This window comes from Eutrema salsugineum, unplaced genomic scaffold (assembly GCF_000478725.1).
Source record: "Eutrema salsugineum unplaced genomic scaffold, Eutsalg1_0 scaffold_9, whole genome shotgun sequence".
NCBI classification, from domain to species: domain Eukaryota; kingdom Viridiplantae; phylum Streptophyta; class Magnoliopsida; order Brassicales; family Brassicaceae; genus Eutrema; species Eutrema salsugineum.
In genome coordinates, this window is record NW_006256342.1 from 492991 (window position 1) to 514427 (window position 21437).

Here is a 21437-nt window from a genome sequence, read left to right on the forward strand (position 1 = left end):
AGCCACAAGCAAGCACAGGTTGTCGAGTTTGGTAGACATGTGTTTGTTCATGGTAGATTTGTTTTGATGTGTGGTAGATTTGTAAGATTTAAATGTTTTTATTTGTTTGCAGACATGGCTTCAGCTAGCGGCTCAAAGGATTATCCCCAAAGATTGTACCCGGAAGGCAAATCTCCTCTGCTGAAGAAGAGTTGTCATCATAACTGCAAGCTTCATGAGTTCATCATGATGATCAGGGATCACCTTGGGGAAGAAATTTACAACGACATCATGAATAATTCTCAAGTTGGCGTGCTACTGAAGCTTGCATTGACTTCGTTCATATGGAGTGCTAAGACGGTTCAGTATTTTGTGAGCAACCAACTGAAGGTGAATAGGAATCATGAGTTCTGGACTCTTATTGGAGGTCGCCCGGTTAGATTTTCACTCTTAGAGTATGCTGAAATCACGGGGCTAAACTGTTACGCAATTGATCCCAATGACAAGTTGGAAATAGATCACACCGAATTTTGGGCCGAGATTGGAGTGAGAGGTGGGGAAGGCCCTAATTGGAATGAGTTAAAAGCTCAGATGAAAACTTGCCAAGCATGGAATTTTGAGAAGAAGAAGATGTTGGCGTTGCTTTTCATTTTGCATGTTGGCGTATTGGGACTTCACCGCAACAGTCGAATCCCGTTGGCTTTAGCCAAAACAGTTATGGATGAAGCAGCTTTCGAGAGACAGCCGTGGGGTCATTATGGATTCCATGAACTAATTTATTCCATCAAGATTGCTAACTTGGGGGGAGCACAATACACTCTCCACGGATGTGTACAAGCAATGCTTGTTTGGGGTTATGAGTGCATCCCTATATTGGCTGAGAGAGCAGGGAAAATACGCCCCGATGTAGATGACTCAGTTGTTCCTCTTCTTAGGTGGACTTCATCACGGTGTCGTTATGTTTTCGAGACTCTTTTGGAGATGGATAAGAGTGAAACTGAGGACCACAAGGTACTTGTACCTTAGCAGCTATTTAGTTGGTAGAGTTTTTGATAATAGCTTAGTGTTTGGTAGAGTTATTTATTATACAACAATTTGTGGTAGAGTTAGTAAATGTGGAAGAATTTAACATTTGGTAGAGTTTTTACAATTTGGTAGAGTTTTAACATTTTGGTAGAGTTTTTACATTTTGGTAGAGTTTGTACAGTTTGGTAGAGTTTTTACATTTTGGTAGAGTTTTTGATTCAGTTTGATAGATTTATTAATATCATGGTAGATTTATTAATATCTTTTTCTATGGCATGGCAGGTTCGGGTTAGACATCTAATGGTGGTGAAGCCCTTGGAGGAAATATATCCTGTCTGGGAAGGTGAACCCCGACGTGTAGACGTCGATATAAAGGTGCATAACATGATATGCGATATTCTGGATGGAAGCTTGGATGAGGGGTTCTGGGAATCTCCCAAAAACGTAGATGGCGATGCAACAGTTCAAACGCCGAAACAGTCGAAGAGGAAGTTGGAAACTCCACGCGTGGAGAAGAAAAAGAAAGAGAAAATGAAAGAGGCTGAAGCAACGGATTCAACTCCGAGAAGCAAAAGGAGAAGGGAAAGAGAGGCGAGGAAAGATAATAATAGTTAACCTGAAAATGAGAAATAATATAGTGAAGTCTACGAAATAAGATAATAACTCTACCAAGTGAGATAATAACTCTACCGTAAAGATAATAACTCTACCAAGTGAGATAATAACTCTACCACAAAATTATATAAGTCTACCAAAGGAGATAATAACTCTACCAAATAAATTATATAAGTCTACCAAATAAATTATATAAGTCTACCAAAGAAATAATATAAGTCTACCAAATAATCTTATAACTCTACCAAAAAATAAAATAAGTCTACCAATAGAGCTAATAACTCTACCAAAAATAATAAAAGTCTACTAAAAGAGATAATAACTCTACCAGAGAAATAATATAACTCTACCACATACCTTTATACTATATCGTTTTGTCAGAGCTTCGGCGACGTGATTTGGTAAGACTTTTGGGCCAACACCTCCGACGAAGTCCTTATATAGACGGCCTAGAACCTCATGGCGGGTGCGTTGTGATCGCACAGTCACAGAACATGTGTGTTCTCGAGTATAAGTTTTAACCCAAAAACATTTGCTGCTCCCAACAGTTGAAGCGCGAACCCTCCATTTGCAACCATCTACCCAACACTTAACAGTTAGCAATTTTTTACTCGAATGATCGACATTGTAGTCGAATCTGTGAGCAATGGAAAGAATTTTGAGTCGCATCTCGAAGTCCTCTTATGTTTCATAACGCTGGCCAATGGCTAAGTCTAAAGATGAAAGCTCTAGACTTTGAAAGTCGGGAATTGTAGTCGGTCCCCTTTTCTTCGGTGGTAGATTTAGCGACTCTTCCTCATCTGAACTTTCACCATCTGGATGTTTCTCACGTCTACCGTACTCTTCGTCACCGGAACTTGCACCATCAGGATCTTCACATCCATCAAATCTGGTTGACAAATTTGTCATGCATTTCTTCAGGGACTAGACTAGGACATGCATCTCGATCTTCTTCTTCATGCATTTCTTCGTCTTGTCCAACTTCAACACCTTGTTGCGGCCGATCTTGGCGCACTTGTTCTTCAGGGACTAGACTAGGACATGCATCTCGATCTTCGTCTTCATCAACAACTCCCTTCTGAACTTTTTCTTTAATCTCAACACATAAACGAACCGTTTATTTCGTTCTGGAATTGATGCAAAAAACTCTGCAGCTGTCTTGAATTATCAACAAACACAGGAGGTGTATCCAGAGGTAATTTCCGCCGGACTTCAGACGACAACATATAGCTGAACTGAAGCTCATAAAGATGTTGATCCAACCCGAAATCTTCATATGCGATTTCAACCAAATCGACAAAAGACGTTTTGCGGTCTATCCCTATAATACTACATCTTCTGGACTGATCTACGATGAAGACCCACCTCGTTTTCTTTAAAACCTAGTTATCACAAACCAAAACAACTTGATCCATGAATATAAAAGTGGATAAGAGGCACAAGATCGAAGTAGAAGGAGATGTCGTTGCAAAAAGAGAGGAAAAAATCTACAGGCAAGAGTTATCCCAAGTTTAACAGCTCGACGGCGAAACCTAGAGGTTGAAGATGGACTCTGGTTTTGTTCCGTACTTTAGACAATACATACAAGGCAAAAAGGTAAAATCGCACTGCCCGATAACTAAGTCTACCACATTGATATTGAATCTAACAATTTACAAACAAATCTACCATATAGGTGACTAAGTCTACCATTAATCCAACATATGTACTTGTACTGTTTATAGATCTACCTCCTAAAGTACAGTATATTTAAGCAGGTGAAAACCCAGCAGAAAACATATACTTAAGAGCGAGTTTCGATATAAATCTGCTGGTCTTGCGACATAAGCGAGTTCAAACGGTAATAGCGACGTCTTCGCTTTGTCGGTTCCACACATTATTTGGTATGAACATTCATAACTGCGGTAAACATTTAGTGTTCATAGCATTAAACGACTTTTGTTATAGATTATTGGAGTTTTCTATCATTGCTGGGGTTAATGTTCAATGAAAAAGTCATCCTGCTTTAGTAAAAGTGATAAAATGCATCTATTTCGTCGTCGAAAGGTTGTTTCTCGGCTATCGGCGCCTGTATGCCTAAACCCAGAAACCCTAGTTTTTGTGTGAGTGGTAGACTTTTTAAATATGTAGTAGAGTTTAGGTATTTTCATTTATAGTAGACTTTTCTTTTCTTTTATGGTAGACTTTTCTTTATTTTGATTTGTGTTGTTTAGTACTTTTGTTATCGACACAGACAATGTCGAGCTATAGCGACAGTTCTTCTGAAGAGCCGGAAATGGATATGTTAAAGTGGTCGGGTTTTGGGGACTTTGGGATTCCAGAGAAGTGTTTTTGTGGTCGGGATATGATCCTCAAATCAATGCCTGGTGATACGCCCGCAACACCTGGCCGTAGGTACAACACTTGTCCATTCTGGTTGAAGAAGGTAAATAGCTTGAGTATTTGTCATAAGTTTTCTTAAAAATATCCATTTGTTAATCTTTAGTTAACTGTTGTGATACTTAATGTATGAGATTGGCCTGATGTATGTAGGGGAATCCAGACCATATTTGGAAATGGTGGGATGAGGCTGTTACAGAGGAATTGGAACGGTTGAAGATTGGCCTTGAGCAAAATAAGGAGAAATTGCAAGAGCTTAGCAGGGCTCAAGCTTTTGATCCTCGTTTCATGCGTTTGGAGAATCGTTTTCAGTCATTGGAGAGGTCTATGGAATGCAATGACTTGGTCGGAGACATTCCGGAAATGAAAGATGAGATACTCCGGCTTCAAGGCGACTTTGTTTGGATGACGGAGCAAAACGCCAGAGGTGACCACTACTTGATGCTGGCGTTGCTGTTCGTGTTTGCAGCCATTGCGTATATGTTAAGTACAAGTCTGTTTCCTTATGTTTAGTAGATTTATATTAAGTAGAATGGTAGACTTATATTATATTGTTGGTAGATTTGTTGTAAAAGACTTGTCATGTTCCCAATTACAGTCGAACGAATGGTAGACTTATATTATATTGTTGGTAGATTTGTTATAATTAATAGCTTTCGAAATGAATAACACATAAATCTACTTAACACAACATTACTTTCATATAAGTCTACTTCATAATAAAAACAAATCTACTTAACAGAAGTCTTTCAACAAACATGAAAGTACAACTACTGATGCAATCAACGTGGCCAATCCATAGCAAGCGACGGTACTACCCACCAGAAATTGGCACACTCCAATTTCCAGAAGCAGGATTCACAAAATTAATCCCCATACGTCTCTAGCAGGTATTCATCTCCCATCCATTGCATGTCTGGTACTTTGAGACAACCACAAATCCTTGTACTTAAAGACTTTTTATAAGCCTGGAAAACCATTTCCACCAGTTCCTCGGGCTTCTGGAAATTGAACGCAGGCATGAAGATCTTTTCCATTGTCAATCTCATTTTCTTTGCATCTTCCCGGGAGAGAGCTTTAACAGAGTTGAATACCTCTGATGTGCCATCCATGGTTAGATGTAACATAGTGTGGCAGTACTTACCCATGAGAAATCCATTGTCTGATGCCATTTTAATGAAATCACACCCTGCTTGGAGGCTATGTTCGAAGAAAATCAGCGATAAACCTCTTCGCAATTGGGCGGATGGATTTCCTGCCGCCAAGCACCGACTGAAGAATGCACCGACCCTTCCATGAACATCCCACTTCCACGGCAAGATAATGTTGATTAAATCAACATTCCTAAGAAAACCCGCTTTGTTAGAGATGTTGTTAAGTGTTTTTGACGAAACTTTTGCAAGACAAAGATCCGCATACGAGTTTGAAGATATTTTTAACAATATCTCGTACAAAAGATCAGAAGGAAGCGACTCGAGATTCGCCATAGGAAAATCGGGATGGGAAATGAATCGTCTCGGTTGTCGTATTTATAGAGAACTCACAAGAACTCGAATCGTCTCGATTTAGAGAACTCACAAGAGAACTCGAGTCAAGAGAAGCTCTCGAAATCGATGCGACTGTTCGTTGGGAAATGAATCAAGAGAAGTTCTCTAAATCGATGCGACGGTTCGTTGGTAACAGTTTATGGTTACCGTTACCATAAGTCTACCATATGGACGATAATTGCAAGACGTACAACACTGCAACCATAAGTCTACCAAACAGTAGGTTTTTTTGTAGATAGAACAATTCTTTTAGGACAAAAAAGTAATTTTACTCCATAAAGTCAAATGTCTGCCAAACATTAACTACTAAGTCGACCTCAAATATGACAAATAACTCTACCATATAAACAAGTCTACCATAAGCATGTCATATGTCTACCAGATCAAGGTTAACTCTGTAAATACCAAACTTAATTAATCTACCACATTGTTATTTCACAAAGTCTACCATACGGCCGATAAGTCTACCAGATTACATAAACTCTACCAAACATACAAACAAATCTACCAACATCTTGTAAGTCTACTTCATGTCATTATTAATCTACCACAAATCAGAATGAAATTTATTTAAAATATAAGTCTACCACAAAACAAACATATCTACCACAAAACAAATAAATCTACCAACAGTTTGTAAGTCTACCTCATGTAACATATAATCTACCACTCACCGGAATGAATTTTAAGTGAAATAAGTCTACCACAAGTCAAACAAATCTACTACAATAGCGAAAACTCTACCAACTATATATAACTCTACCATTAAACAGATATATCTACCGCACGTATTGACAACTTTTTTCACATAAATCTACCGCTAAAGGAAATAAGTCTACCAACTCAGAAAATAAATCTACTTCATTGTCAATAAATCTATCGAAAAAGTCAACTATGCGAGAAAGTCAACGCTTTTGTTAACAAGTCTACCAAAACTTTTGACAAGTCTGCCATTCATAACAACAAATCTATCGAAACATAATAAATCTACCTCTCATCGTCAAAACTCTACCAAGAAAAGTCTACCAACATTTAGAAACTCTACCAACTCTTGAATAAATCTACCATCGCCCTAATAACTCTACCAACAAAATTTCTGCGTTGACCAAATTTTCATAAGTCTACCGCCATTGCTTGGTAGACTTATTAAATTTTGAGCGCATAAATCTGCCTACGTGGCATTAAAAAAGTAATGGCATTTTCGTAATAAGATTTTTTTCAACAAAGGCGAAAAGGGTGTTTTGGGTATGCTAAGTTAGTTTTGTAAAAAAAATAAAAGTGCCTCGAACCAGTAATATAGATACTTTCTAAGGTTAGTGTAGTAATCCTCCCTTATATATAAAGAGAGTCTAATTCCGTAAAGATGAAGACACATGCCGGAGAGTTATATACTGTATTAGGGGGGGTTATTAGGAGTTAGATTTATGAAGATTTTAGTTGATTTTAAAAATCATGAGATTTGTCAAATTTTTAAGAGTTTTGTTGGATTTGTAAAATTTAGAGAGAGTTCTATGGATTTAAACAATCTATTAAGATTTTTTTAATATGACAGATTTTGAGAATCCAAGAGATATAGGTAGTATTTTGAGAATCATGATTTATGAATTAAATTATAAAGAATCATTATGCCAATAACACTAGATTATAACAGAATCATAGAATCATTTAAATGCAGACTTTTTGAATAACAATGGATTTTGATTAGATTATAAAAATCATCATATCAATAACAATTGATTTTTATAATCTTTAAATGAATAACAGAGGAATCTATTAAGAATATAAAAATCTACGAAATAATAACTATAAAATCTTAAATTCTAAAAATCTTTATAAATCAACTCTCCAATAATACCCCTTAGTTTATTTTGTGAGGACATGTGTCACGTGGATTGCATCTCTCTCGCGCTTGCCGCGTTTAAAATCCGATACGCACTCACTGTTTAATAGAAGAGACTGTTTGTTGTTCAACTACGGGTCGGCTTTTCTGTAGCGTCGCCCTCCATCTCTCCAATAGTGCCTCGCTCTCTGTCTCCGCCGTTGATTCTCATCGGGAAATTTATAACGAGCCAGCGCCGTCCATTATACCGAACGATGAAACTCACCGTTAAGACTCTCATGGGTCGTCAGTTTGAAATTAGGGTTCAGTCCTCTGATACGGTTAGCTCTCCTCCTTTCTTACTAATTTTTTATAGCAAAGTAGAGAGAGAACAAAATAGGCTTCTCGCATCAGATCCACAATGTCGAGCGAATTTTTTTTTGACATTTGTGTGTTGAATAGCTTTTCCTAGCTGCTCAAATTATGACTCGCGAGTCATTCTGTTATATGAATCTGGTTTGGTGATTGTTATGATAAATGTTAGTCTTCAGTTTTTTTTTTTTGTGGATCATTAAATCTCAAGGGCATGTTGTTGTGCTTGTTTTTTTAAGGTAATGGCGGTGAAGAAGAATATAGAGGATTCGCAAGGCAAAAACAATTATCCATGTGGGCAGCAATTGTTGATTCACAATGGAAAAGTTTTGAAAGATGAAACTACTTTGTTGGAGAACAAGGTTTCCGAGGAAGGTTTTCTTGTCGTCATGCTTAGCAAGGTAACTATATTCAAACATCCCCATTTTATTTTATCTCATATATTCAGCCTTGTTATTTCCATTTGTCACAAGCTTATATCAACGGACAAGATTCATCCTCTTGTAAGATGCTCTTACCAAATTTGATGTGTTAACATGGGATGACTTGGATACGGGTCTTATCTGTTGAACAAACAGTCAAACCATGCAAACTTGGATGACTTATTATAGTGGTAGCTTAGATCAGTAGTGAAATCCTTCTCCTATACACATAAATTTCATCAGCCAGTTAGTTCCTAAACAATGACATATTTCAAGAGATACTAAGAGAAGAACTGTAATCATTGGATATTCTGGTCTTGCTCGGGACTCTCTTAGACAAGGATAAAAGGTGATAAATTAGTTTCCTTAGGCATGTGTTGCTAGATGTCTCTTTCATGCTCATTTTCCTTGCTATGAAACGTTTACCTTGTCATAGCACTGACATTTTCTTTACCTTTGGTTATGATGAACTGTAGAGCAGAACTGCAGCTTCAGCTGGTCAGTCGTCGGCTCAGGTAGCTTCTTTATTTCTCATATTTTTGCATATCACTGGTTTAGTCTGTTAATTCTCAGTGGAAAAGTCTCCTTCTATTTCACAGCCTGCTTCCACTACTACGTCTACCACATCTTCGACTAAGGTAACTTTCTTGCATATTTTTTGTTTACTTCTTGAAAATATGCAATGGGCAGCTCGTTCCGTTGGCTGTTTTAATACAAGCTCGTACTGGATAATCAGCCTGCAGCCACATCTACAACCCAGTCTACAGCTGTGCCTGCTTCACCTATTCATGCTCAAGAACAACCAGCGTAAGTTTTATTATTGAGAAATGAGCTTCTTCGGAGAAGAATTTTTTTTACTCTCTTTCTTTTTTTAATTTCCGCGGGTCTTGCCCACTGCCCCCTTTTATGGTTTTCCATGATTTTCCATGTTTGACCTCTGGCATATGTTGTATAGCTTACTTGTTCTGGATTTCATCGATACACTATATACCTCCACAGTTGAATGGTATGTGGCAGGGCACAGACTGACAATTATGGACAAGCTGCTTCAACATTGGTTAGTGGCAACAGTGTCGAGCAACAATTAATGGAGATGGGTGGTGGAAGCTGGGACAAAGAAACAGTTGCTCGTGCACTTCGTGCAGCTTATAACAACCCTGAGAGAGCAGTGGATTATCTGTACTCTGTACGGGCTCCCTCTGTGACAATAATTTCCTAGGGGTAGTTTTAGATGATGATATTACTGACATTTTTTGTTGTTGTTTTTTTAAATTGTAGGGAATTCCTGAAAATGCTGAAGTAGCTGTGCCTGTGCCAGCACCTGTGGCTCAGATGGCAGGATCTGGTGCAGCCCCTGTCGCACCGGCATCTGGAGGTCCTAACTCATCTCCTTTGGATTTATTCCCTCAGGTATTGTTATATTTATTAGTATTTTGTTGTGTGTCCAAAAGAGTTATCCAGTGTTACCTTCTCACTTTTATGGTTTAATTATCCCAGGAAACAGTTGCTGCTGCTGGCACTGGTGATCATGGGACACTTGAATTTCTTAGAAACAATGATCAGGTTGATATTCTAACTTTCCGCATCTCTCCTCATTGCGAAGCCATGATATTGAGTAAACACTTATGGATATGAAAAGATGGGCATCTAGAAGCACATCCTTAAGCGGAAATATTAAAAACTATTATAGCAATCTAACAAGGGATGATACGCTAGATGTGTTTACATGGTTTGACTGTTTGTTCTCTAACTTTGGTGAATTTCATTCTCTTGTATTTGGTATTTTGTATTAGTTCCAACAACTACGCACCATGGTCCATTCCAACCCTCAAATTCTCCAGGTAAGACTGGCCTAATTTTCGTTATGCTGGTCATGGTAATTTGTAAGCCTTGTCACTGATTCTGAGCGTCTTGTGTCCAGCCCATGCTTCAGGAACTTGGAAAGCAAAACCCTCAACTTCTGAGGCTAATCCAAGAGAATCAGGCAGAGTTTCTTCAGTTAGTAAACGAGCCCTATGAGGGATCTGACGGGTGAGTCCTCTAATCTGTTTATCGTATTCTAAGGTTCCATAGTCCGTCAACATTTCATTAAACTATTTATGCTGCTGATACACAAAACTTGAAACAAAACCCATCAGGGATGCAGACATTTTCGATCAACCCGAGCCCGAAATGCCACATGCCATTAACGTCACGCCAGCAGAGCAAGAAGCGATTCAACGGGTAAGCACCATTAATTGTATAACACTGTTGTCACTTTTCTTGTGTTTTGTTTTTGGAATCCTTCTTAACCACATTGTCTTTCACGTCTCTAACAGCTCGAGGCAATGGGATTTGATAGAGCCTTAGTTATAGAAGCCTTCCTCGCATGTGACCGTAACGAGGAATTGGCAGCTAACTATCTATTGGAGAACTCAGGAGATTTTGAAGACTGAGTTCCAAAACAAATCTCTCTCTTCTTTGAAAAAGTTTTGGCCATGTCAGCTACCTTTATCCCTCGTTTCTTACCTCTCCAGTCTCCACCTTCTGTTGGATATCTATTTATCTTCTGAGAGTTACTGTGTGGGATTTGCTCTCTCTCTCTCTCTCTCTCACTCCTGACTTGGGTTTATTTCGTTGAATTTTACATTTCTCCGTTTGCGTTTTCATACGATTTGCGCGGTTGTGACGTTTGTGATAGAGAGATATTTGTGTAAAAGAAACAGAGAGAGATCACGTTATTCTCGAGGGATAAACATAAAGGTGTAATAGATATTTATCATAACCACATTGTTCCTATGTTGTTGTGATTTTTGACAATTCACGGATTTTCCGATTTTTGAAAGAGTGGTGAACCTGTACCAGTCTGGGCATACCGGTTTCGTTTGGTTCAGGCGAACCGATGACCTTCTGGTTTGATACAAATTTTGAGTAGTTTTGAATAGCAAAACTATTCGACCTTGAATAAGATAATTTGTATTGGATTCGGTTGATTTCACTAGAACAAGAAAACTAGTAATATAAATTTTAACCTCGTAATTATCTTATTCAAGGTCGAATATTTAAGAGATGTAACGTAGACGATTAGTTTTTTTAGTCCATTAGTTGGTATATAATCATACAAAAAATTAAGGATAATATTGAAATATTTGTTTGATTTTACAAAATAATAGGAGAAAATAAGGAAATTCGGAGGAAGAAGAGAAAAGGGCAAAAAAGCAGAAAGAGACCTAAAGTGGCGGGATTCCAAATTTAACAATATTCACAGCAAAAAAGCTTCTCTCCATTTGAGCGGCGATCCGATTGTGACTCTTTCTCTCCTTCTCTCCTTCTCGTTCTCAATATCTTTCTCGAGAAATTTTTGATAGAAAGTTCAACGAAAAAGCAGAAAAAGGGGCGTTCCAGAAGAACATCATCGATATCTTCATCAGCACGATATCTTATCTCTCTCTCACTCGTTCTCATTAATCATTCTTAATTTGTTTTCTGATTATTTTTTCATGGATGTCGTGATTTTTCCGGTACGAAAAATCCTTACGCGAATAATAATTAATGACGACGAGATTACGTATTTTGAATCTTATTTGTTTCCTTAATTAATTTTTTTCTGTAGACTGGAATTAAGACCCAAGCAACTTTTGCCAGCTGCGTTTGAGTTTTCGCTGCTCGATTCCAGGTAAACTTTGAATTAGGATCCAAGCAACTTTTGTTGTTGTTGTGGTCATATCCCCAAAAAGTTGATTCCAAAATCGTTTCAGGTCACAACTCGCCAAATTTGTTGCTGATTCGCAGAATTGGAATTTGGAATTAGATATTGAGTGGTTTTTTTTTGGTGATTTGATTTTAGTGAAACAAGGATCCAGAGACAATGGAGAAGAAGAAGTATCCGATAGGGCCAGAGTATTACACCCTTTACGAGGTGATCGGGCAAGGTGTCAGTGCTTTGGTGCATCGTGCTTTGTGCATTCCGTTCGATGAAGTCGTTGCTATTAAGATTCTTGATTTTGAACGAGATAACTGCGATCTGGTGATTGATTCTTTCTTCTCTTTGCTTGATGATTCGTTTTGGCTTTTTTTTTTGTTTCCATTGGCTAAGCTAATGACGTTTTCTTTCTTTTTTGGCAGAACAACATTTCTCGTGAAGCGCAGACGATGATGCTTGTTGACCATCCCAATGTGTTGAAATCACATTGCTCTTTTGTTAGTGAACATAATTTGTGGGTCGTCATGCCATACATGTCTGGTGGTTCATGTCTTCACATTCTGAAAGCTGCATATCCTGATGGTTTTGAGGAAGCTATTATAGCCACAATATTGCGTGAGGCGTTGAAGGGCTTAGACTATCTCCATCAGCATGGCCACATACATCGGGATGTCAAAGTCAGTAGTCGGATATCCTCTATTTGCCAATTCTTTTAGCTCAGCTTACATTGTAATTTTCAAGTTATGAACACTGTTCATTATCAAAATGATGCTGTGAATTAACTTTCCTATTCTGATATCTTGATAAACAATAGTATTGACACCATATTGATTATCCTTAGTCGTGATTGTTTTATCCTGCCTTCATTTCAGGCGGGCAATATTCTGCTCGGTGCTCGAGGTGCAATAAAGCTGGGAGACTTTGGTGTATCTGCCTGTCTCTTTGATTCAGGTGATAGGCAACGGACGAGGAACACATTTGTTGGAACACCTTGCTGGTAAGTGCTAGTTGGTGGTCCCCAACACTTTTTTTCTTTTTTTTTTTGTGTCTGAGGTTGGAGGACTTTAACAGTTTAAATTTTGTTCTCATGTGCATGACCTGGTGTTTCTTACTTTCACAGGATGGCACCTGAAGTCATGGAGCAGTTACATGGTTATGACTTCAAGTTAGTTTGGCCTCGTTTTCTATTTGCTAATCTTTACTAGAGGAGTATATAGTATTTCTGATTTGGAGCATATACTCCAGGGCTGATATTTGGTCGTTTGGTATAACTGGGCTAGAGCTTGCACATGGCCACGCTCCTTTCTCTAAATATCCACCAATGAAGGTTCATAGCTTTGTGATATCTCGATTTCAGCTCCAAAATCTTTAGTTCAATCTAAAACAAATATGGTTTCAGGTTCTGCTCATGACCTTGCAAAATGCACCACCAGGGCTGGATTATGAAAGAGATAGGAAGTTTTCTAGGGTATACTCTTGGTGTCAAAACTATACATTCTGGTCAGAATTGTTGGCTTATTGTCGTCTCAATTTTGCCTCTTTTCCTTGTATTTTCAGTCCTTCAAGCAGATGATTGCCAGTTGTCTAGTCAAAGACCCTTCCAAACGCCCATCTGCGAAAAAGTTGTTAAAGCATTCCTTTTTCAAGCAAGCGAGGTCAAGCGATTACATTGCACGAAAACTTCTGGATGGGTTACCAGATCTTGTTAATCGCGTTCAGGCAATAAAGGTTGGATATGTAGAACTAATTAGATATTCCATAGCTGTTCAATATTATCAATCAGCATATTATGACGAAAACTGATGGTGATATGCTTTCTACATGCAGAAAAAGGAAGAAGATATGCTTGCACAAGAGAAAATGGCGGATGGAGAGAAGGAGGAATTGTCGCAGGTTCTTGTTTCCAGTTCCAACTTTTGGCTTTGTTTATTTATGCTTAAATCTTTGACTTTTGGTTTCCAGTTACAATTGTTCTGCAGCCTTTAACCTCTTATCATAGTAACATGCAGAATGAGTATAAGAGAGGTATCAGCGGGTGGAATTTCAATCTCGATGATATGAAAGCCCAGGCTTCATTGGTATAACTTTGGTCTCCTCTAAACCATAAAAGTAGCCAACTCTAAAGCTCACTGTGCTTTATATTATGATGTTCTTATTTCCATCAGATCCAGGACATAGACTGTGGCCTATTGGAGAACAGTTTATTGGGAAGTACAACTTCGTTGCAGGCTCTAGATTCACAAGATTCGGAAATTCAGGTGTCCTCTTGTATAAAGAAAATTCAGCTTTTTGAGTACAAATTGCTAAATGTTCTGGAAGTTTCCAGAGATAGAGAGTTTCCTTGTTTTCATATTTGTTTGTTATTTAGTCGAGGTTTAAGGGTTCTTTATAATCTAATCTCTGCAGGAGGAGATTGGTCAAGTAGCAAATAAGTATCTTCAACCCCTAATTCACCGAACTTTAAGTATCGCAAGGTTCATCTCCTAATCTTTCTCTCTGTTGATCTCTGTTTGGAACTTTCATTTCGTTATCTACTTATCTGGAACTCCCAGAGGTGAATGAACTCAGCAAATAATATTTTGGTTGGCCAGGGATAAATCTGATGATGATTCAAGTCTTGCCAGCCCCAGTTATGATAACTACGTATATTCCTCTCCCCGTCATGAGGATCTATCTTCAAGTAACACCGGTGCTGCTAGTACACATGCAATCAATGGGAAATCAGTGGATTCCACATCAATCCCAACCAATCAACCAACAGAGATTCTAGCAGGGAGCTGTGGATTGGCAGATAGAAATGTTGCTCCTAATAAAGGAGAGAGGTTAGTCCTTCAACATGTACTGCTATTGTAAGAGCTTTGTTTTGTTCAGATTTCCACTCTTATTGTCTAACCGTTACCTGCATCTTAAAGTCTTTGAAATCCTGAGGTTGGATTTTCTTTTTTTTCTAGCATCAAAATTGACTTCAAAGCTCATATCAACTGAACTGAATTTTTAACCAGTCTGTTCATTCCCAGTGATAAAGCCCAAGATCAGCTTCAAAATGGCTCAACATGCAATGGGACACATCCTACAGTGGGAGGAGATGAAGTAGTACCAACAGAACTGACTGTTAAACCCCCAAAAGCAGCAGGTAAGTATTTACAGAATTTTTATATACTTTTTAATCCAATCTAAATCTTTGTGGACCAATGCTTTTCTAATTATATAAATGGTGTATCAGTATCAACGAGCCTAGATGATTCTGAAGACAAATCAAAGCCGCCAGTTGTGCAGCAAAGAGGGCGTTTTAAAGTAACTTCTGAAAATCTCGACATAGACAAGGTACTTTTTTTTTTGGAAGAAGGGGATTCAAGTGGTTTCTTGTTTGTTCACTCACGTTTTCAAGGTTTGCTTTTGTATTCATATTCAATTTCTCTTTATCAGGTGGCGATTCCATCTCCAATCCTGCAAAAGAGTCACAGCATGCAGGTTTGTAATAGTTTCGAGGTCAGCTTGATCAGCTGCAGACAACAATCAATATCTATTATCACAACTATTCATCTCAAGGTTTCTCAGTGAAAGAAAGAAAGAAAAAAAACATTTTTTTGTGGTTATGTAGGTGCTCAGCCAACATTCTGCTGCTTCTCTGCCTCCCTCTGTTTCAGGATCTGACATCACGTTACCAAATCTAACCAGCTCATACGTTTACCCGCTGGTGTATCCGGTTCTGCAAACCAATATAGTGGAAAGGGTATGCCTTTTGGTGCTTAGATTTTACTCCCTTTCTTATCATCTACTACAGACGATAAAGTTCATTGCATAATTTACATCGTCCCATAAACAGGATCACATTCTGCATATGATGAAAGTACTCACCTACAGAGAGTTGATAGGTTAATTCGTGCAACTTTCACTCTTTTTTCTGTCCATATTCCCCCTTCTGATAACGTTTTTTCGTGCCACGGGATTTGTATTTCCTTTATTTCTGTACTGTAGACGGACGTTCAGTTGAACAAGGAAGCGTACAACAACCTATTGTAGCTCCTACTGAGAAATCCATGGTATGTAATCGTTTGCATTGAATCACATATCTACAAAGAACTGGAAGTTAGCAGAACTGTTCTTCTGTTGATTCACAGCTTGAAGCAGCACACGAAAGAGAGAAAGAGTTGCTCCACGATATAACCGAGCTGCAATGGAGGTAACTTCGACGGTTTCCCACCATCGAAAGCATCTCCTTGTGTAGCTCTCTCAGGTTGTAACCTTCTTTCTTCTTTTCGCGTGTGTCCATAGGCTCATTTGTGCAGAAGAAGAGCTTCAGAAGTACAAAACTGAACACGCCCAAGTAAGCTTCCGTAGCTAAACACAATGATCCTGATACGAATGATAGCTATTCTATCTCTAACAGATCCTTTCTGCAAACTTTTCAATTCAACTATAAAAAAACTCATACTCCCCTGTTCAAATTCCAGGTTTGATTTCCTAAGAAACCCGAGAAGATGTGTGGGCCTCGGTAGAAGAAGTTTGATTCATCCTCAGCAAATAAGTATTTCAATAAGATAATAAATCTAATGAAGGTTAAGATTTGCTTTCAGATGTTTTGTAATTTGATTCATAAATACATCACTCCCTACTATCACTTTGTATTAATTTTTTTTTAGTCTTTTAGGTTTGTTTAAGGAATATGTATTATGTACCATGGTAGCTATTTTATATCCATGGTAACATAATGATATGTGCAATATTGATACGAAAAGGGTTATTGAGAAGCTTTTCCTAATATGATGATATAGATTATAGGTTTTTTGGATGCGTGTAAATGAATGCATCTCTCACCAACTCAATGGGACAACTAAGATTTGTCGTCGTGTCGCATAGGCCAACACACAATCCGTGAATTCTATATCTTCAGCCGTAATTGCTTCTCTTTAATGCTCAAATTTGTACATGTTTTTTTTTTTTTTAAAAATTAGTTTGTGTCCTAGACTACAACCTATAGTAGATATGAAGATAATGTGATTTATGAACATTAAGCTGTTCAATCTGTATAAACAGAAACGATTCCAGATTAAACACCTTAAATGCAGTAATTAAGTTAAATATTATTAACGTTTACTAGTATGTTATTTGTAAATCTGTAAAAGTTTAACACAAGTGGGAACTTAAATTATCATCTTTGAACAAAAAGTTATTTTTTCTAAATTTTCAGATTTAGAATTTAGGTGTAATAAAGGCAGAAAGGGACCTTGTGACTGATTAACTAATTATTAAATAGAGGAGCCACAACAAAACCAAACAAAAAATAAAAAGATATAAATTTTTGAAACACTAGACGCAGTAAAACGACAAAGGGCATACGAGTTTCTGACACGTGGCAACGCGCAATAGGATAAATTTCTGGTGATGGAGGGTACGATGCAGCCAAGAACCCAAATTTCCCACAATTATTATTCAGAAAAATATTGGAAAATCTCAAACTAAAGGGAAAAAAGATGATCTCACGTGCGGCCAAACTATGACCTTTGTCTGATCATTTCGTCTCTATCTCTCTCAATTGTTCTTTCATCTTTGCATCACGACTTCCTTTTACCATGCTTCTCTACGATGAAGTGGATTAAGTGAACGTTGGGCTCTGTGGGTCTGCTAGTATTAGCGTCACTCTGTTCAACGAATCGTAAATCAATTCACAAGAATTTGATTTTTGTACAGATGTGATGTTCTGTTATCTCTCTTTTCCTTTTTGATTCTTGCAATGCAAAAGTGCGAGTCTTTTTACCCGAGAAAATTGCAGTTTTCCCGAGAAAATTTTGAAAACCAGGTCCTAAAAGCTAAAGCTAAAGCTAAAGTAGTGGATTTCATAGAGGCCAAGTCTCGGTTTTTTTAGCCTTTATAAGCTCTTTTCTGGATTTCGTTTCTCTTTACTCGCCGAGGAGTTTATACCGTAAATCTGCCGACAAAACCCCCCACAAAAATCGTAGATTTCGATCGGGGATTTAAAAAAATTTGAACTTGTTTTTAAAGCTTCGAGCTCTTTCTCCGGATTTTTAAAATGGGACTGTGTTACTCAGTAGATAGGACCACTGGGAAGGAACCAGGAGAAACAAGCACCACCGCCTCTGTGGCGGAGACGGCGGAAGAGAGATTAGGCTCCGGACGGTGGCGGCGGCCGAGAGATTTAAAGGGCGGCGGCGAAATCGAAGGGAATCAACAGGTTTTGGGTCGGTTGACTTCGAACGGTTCAAGTAAAATTGCATGTCTTTACACACAGCAAGGGAAGAAAGGAACCAATCAAGACGCTATGCTCGTTTATGAGGTTCGTTTCTAAAAAAAATCTTCATATTCTCTCTGAAGTTTGATCTTTTCACTCGGTTTTTGCAACCCATTTACTCAGATTTGATCACTACTCGAAAAGAACAGTTTAGGGTATTCTGTCCTCATTCCATCAACTTCAGGGATTTTGGTGAGAAAATGCTGTTCAATGTTTGAGGAAAGCTACTTGATTTCTTGCAAATGTCTCTTGTTGCAGATCAAATGGATCTTCAGAACATGATTGCATTATTCTTTTGTTGCTAGTGCTTAGGAAGTGAGAGAAAGTTGGAACGGTAAATGTCTATATCAACTTTTTTGGGACCATCACAGAGCTTAGAGCTTTGAAAATGAGGTGGCTTTGTTTTGCCATTTGTGTTCTTCTTGTGCTGTCTTGAGTCTTTGACTTGTAGTTTTGCAGGGGACCACTAGTTAGTTGATTGTATATCTTCTTACTTCTTTTTAGTGTTAGATTGATATATAAAGACAATAATATAACTTGTGAAAACGAAATCAATTTCAGAACTTTTGTTCGAGAGACGATACCGTGTTTTGTGGCGTATTCGATGGACACGGACCATTTGGTCATATGGTGGCGAAGAAAGTCAGAGATACATTGCCCTTCACACTCTCAACACAATTGAAATTGACCTCAGAGTCAGAACAAAGCGGCTTAGTGAATGAGAATGGTTTTCAGATGAAATGGACAGAGGAAGAAGAAGCGCAGAGAAGGGAGTATGTAGTTACTAGTATGGATGAGCAATGGTGTGAGTTAAATCCAAATGAGAACAACGATGAACTTCCCGAGATGTATCTGCCTCTTAAACACGCGTTGCTCAAGTCTTGTCAGCAGATAGATAAAGAGCTGAAAATGCATCCAACTATTGATTGTTTCTGCAGCGGAACAACTTCAGTCACTTTGATCAAGCAGGTAAATTTGCTTAGATTGGCTTTTCAATCTCATCGATTGTATATGATTAATCCCTTGGAAATGTCATAACGATTTCCTATTAGGGTGAGGATCTGGTGGTTGGAAACATTGGTGACTCGAGAGCTGTTCTTGCAACAAGAGACGAAGACAATGCTTTGGTTGCTGAACAATTGACCGTAGACTTAAAACCCGATTTGCCAAGTATGTCTTGATCTTAAACTATCTGAGAAGCCAGAGGGAAAATATATATTATCTTACTTTCTCTTTATGTGTACGTTCAGGTGAGTCAGCGAGGATCCAGAAATGTAAAGGAAGAGTCTTTGCATTGCAAGACGAGCCTGAGGTAGCTCGTGTTTGGTTACCAAACAGCGATTCACCTGGTTTAGCAATGGCTCGAGCTTTTGGCGACTTTTGTCTTAAAGATTACGGTTTAATCTCAGTTCCAGATATCAACTATCGCCGCCTAACAGAACGAGATGAGTTCGTAATTCTTGCTAGCGACGGGGTAAATTTAAACCTACCTTCCATTTCTTCTTGCCACTAAATCTTTTTATAGCTTGTAAAATAATGAATGTGTCTCTGAACTGTATTAAGGTATGGGATGTGTTGTCGAACAAAGAAGCTGTTGAGATTGTTGCTTCAGCTCCTAGTCCAAGTACAGCGGCTCGAGCTCTAGTGGACACGGCGGTTCGATCATGGAGAATCAGGTATCCAACATCCAAAAACGACGACTGTACTGTGGTCTGCCTATTTCTACAAGATTTAACACCAGGCACGCAAGTTTCAAGCAATGCAGTTTTACACAAACAAGAAGACACTACGGAGAGTGTCAGTATCAGTCACAAGGAGGAGGAGGACGAGATTGTCCCGGTTAAAGACGAAAGTACCCCCAAGAGTTGCGGGATTGAGTCGAAGAAGATGATGACAATGACACTTGCGGAATGTATTTCGGTTGCACAGGATGATGAAGAGTGGTCGGCTTTGGAAGGATTGACCAGGGTTAACAGTCTCTTGAGTATTCCAAGGTTCTTCTCTGGTGAGCTAAGATCAACTAGTTGGAGAAAATGGTTTTGATTTTCTTTGTTCTCTTTGACTTGTGTGATTCACGAACAAATAACACTTCATATGATCACCATGTTCTTTGTTTTCATATTCAACTTTTTTTCCTCTTCTTTTCTTGGAATTTCTTTGCATATATATATAAAGTGTTTCTCTTCTGTTTCTATAACACGTGAGACTGTTCACATTGCAGATATAATTCCACAACCATAGTTTTGTCTATATCGAACAAGAAACTATTTACATCGGATACTTCCATCTTTCTCTGTTTTTCATTATTTTGAGTTGAAGAAGTGAAAAAAATTTCCCTTTCAATATTAAATATGTATTTTAATTTTTCATTTATTATGTCATCATACGTATTTTAATTTAATATATGATCATTGTTACAATTTAAAAATTTATCACTTAAATAACTAATTTTTGTTACTATATGATTTTACTTAAGTATACAGTTAAAACATATAGTTGTATTTAAGTATATAATGGAAGCATCCCAATTTAGAAATTACTTTAAAAAAAAAAATTATACTCTAAAAATGGAAAAATGAATAGCGTAACTCCAAATTATTATTATGATCGATTGGATTTTGGAGGTAGTGGCAGGACCTACTTATTATTGTAAGTTCCACACTATCTTGGTAGTAAGATCTCTATTAATCATGCCATGTAATATGTAACCAAATATAATCATACAATATGATTTTTATGAATGTATATTATATAATATCAATACATATATATATATATATATATATAGTGTTTCTCTTCTTCTTCTTCTTCTTCTTTTCTTGGAGTTTCTTTGCATATGTATAATGTGTTTCTCTTCTGTTTCCACTAATTCAGTTTTTTTTTTTTGTTGATGTTGTTGTGTTATACCAATTAAATTAAATATAATAATAATAAAATATAGACCCTTCCACTGTCGTCTGTCTTAGCATAATGATGAAAGAAGGTTACTTTCATTAGAAAACAGAGCTTAAGGGGGGTAACTTAAGTTTACGTAACTGGAAATGATTATATTTGTACCCAAATGTTATAATAATCAAAGTATTTTGAGAAGAAAAAAAGAGACAGTAATGCTGTAGGTACCGTTAAGTTGACTTGGAAGAGAAGGGAAATTGATTGAAAGCAAACGAAACCAACTTTTCTCGGTGCCATTCGTGTTCCTATTGGCAGACTTTACACACACATTATTTTATTTCCCCTTGTTGATGAGATAAATGATAAATCTTGTCTCATAAGGAAGCTACTTTAATGATCAAATTTTGTTCCTTGTCAAAAAAAAAAATCACCTTAAATATGGAAACTTTAGAAG

General features: G+C 37.7%; 4 protein-coding genes across 8 annotated transcripts; all 4 read left to right on the forward strand.

Moving 5' to 3' along the window:
• Positions 1-114: 114 nt before the first annotated feature.
• Positions 115-1620, forward strand: LOC18009306. The gene is made up of 2 exons (XM_006389800.1): positions 115-990; positions 1288-1620. The coding sequence occupies exons 1-2, from the start codon at positions 115-117 to the stop codon at positions 1618-1620; spliced, it is 1209 nt and encodes a 402-aa protein (XP_006389862.1).
• A 5875-nt stretch (positions 1621-7495) lies between these two features.
• LOC18009297 (ubiquitin receptor RAD23b) lies at positions 7496-10957 on the forward strand. Of its 2 annotated transcripts, none has more exons than XM_024153133.1 (12): positions 7496-7706; positions 7977-8138; positions 8641-8674; positions 8759-8797; positions 8896-8966; positions 9177-9345; positions 9438-9569; positions 9657-9722; positions 9953-10000; positions 10081-10190; positions 10298-10382; positions 10478-10957. In XM_024153133.1, the coding sequence occupies exons 2-12, from the start codon at positions 8074-8076 to the stop codon at positions 10592-10594; spliced, it is 936 nt and encodes a 311-aa protein (XP_024008901.1). In that variant the 5' UTR covers positions 7496-7706; positions 7977-8073; the 3' UTR covers positions 10595-10957. The 2 variants fall into 2 exon arrangements, with proteins under 2 accessions (XP_024008901.1, XP_024008897.1); XM_024153129.1 differs by having other exon boundaries at positions 7502-7706; positions 8636-8674; positions 10478-10956.
• A 424-nt stretch (positions 10958-11381) lies between these two features.
• On the forward strand, positions 11382-16594 carry LOC18009374 (serine/threonine-protein kinase OSR1). 4 transcript variants are annotated; one of them, XM_024150949.1, is made up of 22 exons: positions 11382-11814; positions 11986-12165; positions 12264-12518; positions 12714-12838; positions 12962-13006; positions 13087-13168; positions 13241-13309; positions 13399-13569; positions 13669-13734; positions 13851-13919; positions 14007-14099; positions 14248-14315; positions 14433-14663; positions 14844-14974; positions 15065-15165; positions 15268-15312; positions 15443-15574; positions 15668-15716; positions 15820-15884; positions 15963-16024; positions 16117-16168; positions 16296-16594. In XM_024150949.1, the coding sequence occupies exons 2-22, from the start codon at positions 12007-12009 to the stop codon at positions 16299-16301; spliced, it is 2076 nt and encodes a 691-aa protein (XP_024006717.1). In that variant the 5' UTR covers positions 11382-11814; positions 11986-12006; the 3' UTR covers positions 16302-16594. The 4 variants fall into 4 exon arrangements, with proteins under 4 accessions (XP_024006717.1, XP_024006714.1, XP_024006710.1 ...); XM_024150946.1 differs by lacking the exon at positions 16296-16594 and having other exon boundaries at positions 11382-11659; positions 11752-11814; positions 16117-16186; XM_024150942.1 differs by lacking the exon at positions 16296-16594 and having other exon boundaries at positions 16117-16186.
• A 742-nt stretch (positions 16595-17336) lies between these two features.
• Positions 17337-20232, forward strand: LOC18009365 (probable protein phosphatase 2C 18). The gene is made up of 5 exons (XM_024155993.1): positions 17337-18136; positions 18653-19060; positions 19144-19261; positions 19342-19565; positions 19655-20232. The coding sequence occupies exons 1-5, from the start codon at positions 17873-17875 to the stop codon at positions 20132-20134; spliced, it is 1494 nt and encodes a 497-aa protein (XP_024011761.1). The 5' UTR covers positions 17337-17872; the 3' UTR covers positions 20135-20232.
• Positions 20233-21437: the final 1205 nt, after the last annotated feature.

What these genes read in the sequence shown, in the direction of transcription:
- LOC18009365 (XM_024155993.1), top strand. Translation starts at nt 17,873, where the DNA reads ATGGGACTGTGTTACTCAGTAGATAGGACCACTGGGAAGGAACCAGGA. An exon ending in CTTAAAACCCGATTTGCCAA is followed by an intron (nt 19,262 to 19,341) that starts GTATGTCTTGAT and finishes GTGTACGTTCAG; the next exon opens with GTGAGTCAGCGAGGATCCAG. An exon ending in TAATTCTTGCTAGCGACGGG is followed by an intron (nt 19,566 to 19,654) that starts GTAAATTTAAAC and finishes AACTGTATTAAG; the next exon opens with GTATGGGATGTGTTGTCGAA.
- LOC18009374 (XM_024150942.1), top strand. Translation starts at nt 12,007, where the DNA reads ATGGAGAAGAAGAAGTATCCGATAGGGCCAGAGTATTACACCCTTTAC. An exon ending in CACAAGATTCGGAAATTCAG is followed by an intron (nt 14,100 to 14,247) that starts GTGTCCTCTTGT and finishes TAATCTCTGCAG; the next exon opens with GAGGAGATTGGTCAAGTAGC. An exon ending in AAAATCTCGACATAGACAAG is followed by an intron (nt 15,166 to 15,267) that starts GTACTTTTTTTT and finishes TCTCTTTATCAG; the next exon opens with GTGGCGATTCCATCTCCAAT.
- LOC18009297 (XM_024153129.1), top strand. Translation starts at nt 7,641, where the DNA reads ATGAAACTCACCGTTAAGACTCTCATGGGTCGTCAGTTTGAAATTAGG. An exon ending in CTACCACATCTTCGACTAAG is followed by an intron (nt 8,798 to 8,895) that starts GTAACTTTCTTG and finishes CTGGATAATCAG; the next exon opens with CCTGCAGCCACATCTACAAC. An exon ending in CCAACCCTCAAATTCTCCAG is followed by an intron (nt 10,001 to 10,080) that starts GTAAGACTGGCC and finishes TCTTGTGTCCAG; the next exon opens with CCCATGCTTCAGGAACTTGG.
- LOC18009306 (XM_006389800.1), top strand. Translation starts at nt 115, where the DNA reads ATGGCTTCAGCTAGCGGCTCAAAGGATTATCCCCAAAGATTGTACCCG. An exon ending in GTGAAACTGAGGACCACAAG is followed by an intron (nt 991 to 1,287) that starts GTACTTGTACCT and finishes ATGGCATGGCAG; the next exon opens with GTTCGGGTTAGACATCTAAT.